Source organism: Nannospalax galili, unplaced genomic scaffold, assembly GCF_000622305.1.
Source record: "Nannospalax galili isolate Female #2095 unplaced genomic scaffold, S.galili_v1.0 scaffold455, whole genome shotgun sequence".
In the NCBI taxonomy this organism is placed as follows: Eukaryota; Metazoa; Chordata; class Mammalia; order Rodentia; family Spalacidae; genus Nannospalax; species Nannospalax galili.
Window position 1 is genome coordinate 996394 of NW_008335815.1, and position 6360 is coordinate 1002753.

General features: G+C 51.1%; 1 protein-coding gene across 3 annotated transcripts in view; it reads left to right on the plus strand.

Moving 5' to 3' along the window:
- Positions 1 to 6317, plus strand: part of Znf697 (zinc finger protein 697) — a 32364-nt gene extending 26047 nt beyond the window's left edge. For all 3 annotated transcript variants that reach the window (XM_029562268.1, XM_008830528.3, XM_008830527.3), the window contains 2 exons: positions 2413 to 2690; positions 4469 to 6317. In XM_029562268.1, the coding sequence (XP_029418128.1) occupies positions 2450 to 2690; positions 4469 to 5892 (1665 nt within the window). In that variant the 5' untranslated portion in view covers positions 2413 to 2449 and the 3' untranslated portion in view covers positions 5893 to 6317. The remainder of the gene's footprint in view (positions 1 to 2412; positions 2691 to 4468) is intronic.
- The last annotated feature ends 43 nt before the right edge of the window (positions 6318 to 6360 follow it).

The following is a 6360-nucleotide window of genomic DNA, read 5'->3' on the forward strand; positions in this document are numbered from 1 at the left end:
AGAAAGAATCTAATGCTGTTAGGGTGATATTCCTGCCAAACAGAAGAGCCAATGTATCTTTGGGGGAGTGCTGGGATGGTACAGAGGAATAATAAGCATTACCATTCACAGCTGCAGAACTCAAAGCAGTGGTGATTCTCTGTAATATTTTCCAAAGTACTTTTTAATTAGTCTCCTTCTGACACTCTCCCAGTGAGAAAGGTAAAGTAACACTCCCTTCCTTCCACTGATGAGGCTCTGAAACAATGAGAGGTTAACTGACTTGCCTTGGGCTGGCCTGACCCAGTGGAGGGATTTCCTCTGCCTGTAACTCCTGCTTTCCATGCTGACAGGGCTGCCTATGAGAAGGCCTTAGGGGAGGGAAGTTTCCCAGCCAAGGAAGAGCGTCTTGCTCTTTACGTTGTAGACTTTGAGACAAGGTCTCATGTAGCCCAGTTGCCCTCTAACTGACTGACTGACTGACAGACTAACTAACTAACTCACTAACTAACGTAACTAAACTAACTTTGTTAAGGATGACTTGAACTTTTAGTCCTCCTGCCTCTATCTCCTGAGTGCTGAGATCATAGTGCATTACCCCAGGTTGTGGTGCTGGGGATTGAACCTAGCATGCTAGGCAAGTATTCTCTCAACTGAGTCAAATCTCCATCCCTCCTCGCTCTCCCCGCCTTTGGTTTGAGGGATCAAAGTCATCAGTGTAATTCTTGAGTCCTGTTTGGGGACTGCTGAGAGAGTGGGAGGAGTGGTCTCATATCAGTCCAAGAGCCTTACCCTGAAAATGGCTTTGCCGGCTTGAGCTGAGCTGCAGGAGTGGTGGATGACAAAGAAAATTATTTTTGGCTCAACTGCTCAATCTGACCTAGGGGGCCTTTGAATTTGAGATGTGAACCTGACATCCACAGAGGGCTTCAGAATCTGATGTTATTTCCTCCCTGTGGTTCAGATGTTGGTCTTTTTTTTTTTTTTTTTTTGTACAAAGGTTACCAGTTGTTCCTGGTGTGTGTTCCTGTTAAAGCTTGTTTATAAATGAGATATTGCAATGTATGTAATTAGGACTATGGAGATGGCTTCTAATATAGCAGGCCCTTGCATCCCTTCCACTTGTTTCCAGTAGACCTGCCAGAGTGGGAATCATTTTGGCTTAACTGCTCCTAATAGTGCAGCAGATTACTGCCACAAAACCAGGTCAGTGCCTTTGAAGACATGGTCTTAGATAAGAAGTTGCCACACTGATGTTTGTCATTCTTGCACACTGAATGTATTTTTCCTCTGGCTCTTTATAGGCCTTCTAATAATTAGCCAAATACTTGTAAGAATGTTATGGGTTTGTGGAGGAGGGCAGGCTTAATAGGGGCAGGAAAGCACAGCCCTTCAAGACTATAAAATTGGCTTATTTTCCACATTAAAATGTTTACAAGTTATGGAGTATTATTATCAGGGTCTTCTTTGTGTTCTGTAAGTGTTCAGAGCTGTAAAAATGTTTTTGTTTTTCTCTTCTGGGGATGGTTAGAGACACTAGAGTGCTCCAGGGTTTGATGTACTGTTATAGGCTTTCCTACACTTCAAACCAGGCTGTCTTAAATCTCTGGCAGGGGGATTGCTTACCTTTATACCAAGAAGATTGGGAAAGCACAAAAACCCATATGCGGTATGTGCCCAGGCAGGCTTCAAGGAACATGTACTGTGAGATCTAAAGTCCTCGTTAAAGGACTGTTTAAAATGCAAAACCCAGTTAGCAAGGTCTTTGGTGGTTTCATGTATGTTGACTGTGTCTGTGACAAAATCAGGCATGATTTCCTGATCGAAGGGTAGAAAATAGTGGTCAAGGAGTTGAGGGCACCAGCACAGAGTCAGGGAGCTAAATAAATTCGAAAGTTGTTTATGTAATTAAAAAAAATATTGCAGTTCTAGAACCCCAGCCAGTTAAGGAGCTGATGCAGGATGGAAGAATGCTCAGGGCCTATCAGAGCTACAGAGTATGTTCAAGGATAGCCTGGGTAACTTAGCCTGGGTATATAGCTGGAGCTATAGCTCAGTAGTAGAGTGCTTGTGATCCTGGGTTCAGCCTCCTAGACCACAAAATTAAAATAATAAAACAGGAAATGCTCACTTCAGTCTTAAGTTGTATAACACACACTAATAGATACTTCATAGGCTGAAGCTGATCTAGCTTGGGTCCAGTGTTGCCCTGTGTCTTCAGAATGAGATTGGCACTGTTCCTCCGCACCCAGAAGTCCTCCTTTGCACCCAGTTGTTTATCTTAAATATGTATGTGGTAAGGAGTAAGTAGGTTTGTATATGGAGCTTATAACTCTAGATAATTTATTGGATGGGGAAATAAAGGCCAGACATGGTAGAGGGATGAATCAAGGTTGATATGATCTTTCCTTCTGTGTGTTTTGTCTGGGACAGGGATCCTTGGTTACCTCCTTTGCCCTTTCCTTCCTGGATGGAACAAGAAGTAAAGCAGGGTGTGTGTGAACACCAGGAGTCAGAAGAGAGAGGGATGGGCTCTGACTTTGAGAACACTGAGGACCAAGAAGAGGACTCAGAAGAAAGAGGAATGGGCTCCAATCCACAGGACAAAGAAGAGAGAGGCCTCCTGGAGCAGGAGATGGGCTCCAACCCACAGGATGAAGCTCTAAGAGGGGACTCCCCAGAAAGGGAAGTAGTATCCAACATCTGTCCAGGTGAGAAGACTGGTGTACCTCTGGAAGTTGCTCCAACCACATTTATATCTGGTTCCTCTGAAATACAACCAGGAGCAGCATCCTGGGGGTCTGGGGACGGGGAGGGCTCTCTAGAGACCATGGAGCAGGATTCTGTACTAACTTGGTCTGCCTAACATTGATCCTCGGAGCATCCTTTTCTTAAGTACCATCCACCCTTGAGGCTGTGCTGGTATGTATGGGTAAAGAGGATCACTCAGGGTGATGCACTTCCCAGGAGAGTTCGGCAGCATATTACCACTTGTAACAACATAGAATCACAGGCAGTACTGGCACCTGCCTCACAGGTATTGGGAGATTAAGATGAGGTGATGGATTTAAAGAGTAACTTGGGGGTGGGAGAGATGTCTCAGCTGTTAAGAATGCTCTTGCCAGGGTCCTGGGTTCAGGTCCCAGCATCCACATCTGCTGGTTCACACCTGTGGAGTTCCAGGCACTCCAACACCCTCTTCTCGCCCCCTTGGGCACCTGCATGCACCTAGTGCACATAAACTCACAGAGGCACACACATACATATAAATAGCAAACAAATCTTTTAAGAAAATTAAAGAGTGACTTAGCATGGTGCTGGACAAAGTATATATATTTCCAGTTAAATCACCATCTCCCTTAATACATAAGTAAATTCAGTAGTTAAGTGACCTAGCTAGTTTCCTGAACCTGATTCCCAAGTCCTGACACACTCCCTTACTATCCCCTGACCTGAAAGCGAATGCTGGGCTTCTAGCCACTTCCTTGTTTCCTTGCCTTTGGGCTCTGGTGGCTTTATCCTGCTCAGTATAGGCCTCAGGAGCAGAAATGAGCCAAAATACTTAGAGCCAGGACTGTGAGGCTACATTCCTTTCCCCAGGACAAAGTCCCTGACTCCCCCGTACCCTCCGCAGTACACATTTTCTGTAACTCCCAGGAGTGCCCTCCTCTTGGGGAGGAAGCAGCTAGACACTGACAGGTATGTGTCACCCTAAGCAGTTTATAACTTGATCTCACCAGTTCTGGACTGTCAGTCTCTACTTTTCCTTCCTCCACCAACAGTCAAGTTGGTTAGGTGCCTTCAGTTTGCCCACAGGCGTGTCCAACCTGCCAATGAGGATAGTTATGAATGCTGCCCAACACAAAATTATAAACTTACTAAAGACATCATGAGATCTTCGTGATTCTTTGTGTGTATGTGTATGCATGTTGGTACACATGTGTAGCGGGTGTGTGTTGAAGCCAGTGGTCAACTTCCTGGTATTTCTCAGGAGCCATTTACTTTGGCTGTTGAGACAGGAGGGGGTCCTCATTGGCTTGGAGCTCACCAAGATAGGCTAAGCCCCAGGGATTTGTCTGTCTTTGCTTCCCCAGAACTAGAACTGCAAGCATCAGCTATCACTTTTTTTTTTTTTTCACTGTGGGTTCTGGGGATCAGGCCCTCATGCTTGCACAGTAAGCTCTTTATAGACTAAGCCATCTATCCTGTGTAATTTTTTAAAACCTTGATTGTACACTTCAAGTAGGCAGTGGGCCAGGGTGCACAGTCCTTTAGGCCTTACCTGGAGGAGCCCTGTGGGAGTGAGGCTGGAGTGTTAGGTGGGGATAAGAGAGATAAGGAAACTAAGGAAACTGGGGAGTCGGATAGGGGCAGTGTTGGTGAATGCCTGGGGGAGGCTCACTTCTCCTTTTGGCCCACACTCTGTTCCTCTATGATTACCGTTGCCCACCAGGCCTAGCAAAACTCTTTGCCAACTTTTCTATTGCAGAGGGGCTGAGTGAAGAAGAGGCCTCTCTCCTTGAGGAAGATGACCAACCAGGTGTGGCTGACATGGCGACATTCCCGGGACTGTCAGAATCCGACTGCATATCTCGGAGCCCCCAGGAAGAAGAGGAGGAGGAGGAGGAAGAAGAGGAAGAAAGTGCTGGGGAGAGCCGGCTGCTAGAGGAAGAGGTGCAGCCACCCCCTCCAGTACTTCCCTGGAGGCGCCACCTGTCCCTGGGGAGCAGGCACCGGGGTGACAAGCCTGCCCACCGCCGCTTCCACCGGTTCCATCACTCCATGGCCATGGACCTTGGAGAACTCGACAGCCTCATGGCCAGCATCATGGACGCGCCCACCATCTGCCCGGACTGCGGGGAGAGCTTCAGCCCAGGCGCCGCCTTCCTGCAGCATCAGCGCATCCACCGCCTGGCAGAGGCTGCAGCGGTGGCCAGCCTGGAGCCCTTCGGCCTGGCGGGCGAGTGCAGAGCAGTGGTGGGGATGATGGGCGTGGGCGTGGCCGGCGGCTTCGGGGCGGGGCCCGCACTGGCCCGGCCCCCTCGAGAGAAGCCCTTCCGCTGCGGAGAGTGCGGCAAGGGCTTCAGCCGCAACACCTACCTGACCAACCACCTGCGGCTGCACACCGGTGAGCGGCCCAACCTGTGCTCCGACTGCGGCAAGAGCTTCAGCTGGCGCGCCGACCTGCTCAAGCACCGGCGCCTGCACACGGGCGAGAAGCCCTACCCGTGCCCCGAGTGCGGCGAGGCCTTCAGCCTCAGCTCCCACCTGCTCAGCCACCGGCGTGCGCACGCGGCGGCCAATGGCGCAGGTGCAGCGGCTCTGCGGCCCTTCGCGTGCGGCGAGTGTGGCAAGGGCTTCGTGCGCCGCTCGCACCTGGCCAACCACCAGCGCATCCACACGGGCGAGAAGCCGCACGGCTGCGGCGAGTGCGGCAAGCGCTTCAGCTGGCGCTCGGACCTGGTGAAGCACCAGCGAGTGCACACGGGCGAGAAGCCCTACATGTGCTCCGAGTGCGGCGAGACCTTCAGCGTCAGCTCGCACCTCTTCACGCACAAGCGCACGCACTCGGGCGAGCGGCCCTACGTGTGCCGCGAGTGTGGCAAGGGCTTCGGCCGCAACTCGCACCTGGTCAACCACCTGCGCGTGCACACGGGCGAGAAGCCCTTCCGCTGCGGCCAGTGTGAGAAGCGCTTCAGCGACTTCTCCACACTCACGCAGCACCAGCGCACGCACACGGGCGAGAAGCCCTACACGTGCATCGAGTGTGGCAAGAGCTTCATCCAAAGCTCGCACCTCATCCGCCATCGCCGCATCCACACCGGCAACAAGCCGCACAAGTGCGCGGGATGCGGCAAGGGCTTCCGCTACAAAACGCACCTGGCGCAGCACCAGAAGCTGCACCTGTGCTAGGACCGGGAGCCCGCAGCTCCCGGGAGTCTGATGGGAGTAGGCGCCTGGGCTGCTGATCCTGTAGCAGGGGAAGGGGCGGGAGGGACCGTCATGTGTCTGGGGAGCCTTTTGAGGTGTAGGGGTCCAGAGAGGGGTTATTGTTGAGTAGGAGTTGATAGATCGAGGTGCTGTGTCTTGCCTACCTCTGCTCCGTGGAAGTAACTTTTAAATGTGCTTGAGTGGATGGATGGCTTCCTCGAATACACACTGTAGGGGAGTGGAGAGCCCCGGGAGCAGACTCTTGAAGGCTCTTGAGGAAGGGGATTTGGAATGGGGGAGGAGGGGAGAACGGAACAGCAGTCAGTTGAAAGGGTTGCGCTAACATGGTCGGTGGGCGAGAGGAGGGGGGGAGAGAGAGAGAGAGAGAGAGAGAGAGAGAGAGAGAGAGAGAGGTCTTTCCATGATGATTTTGAGAAAGAACAAATACTG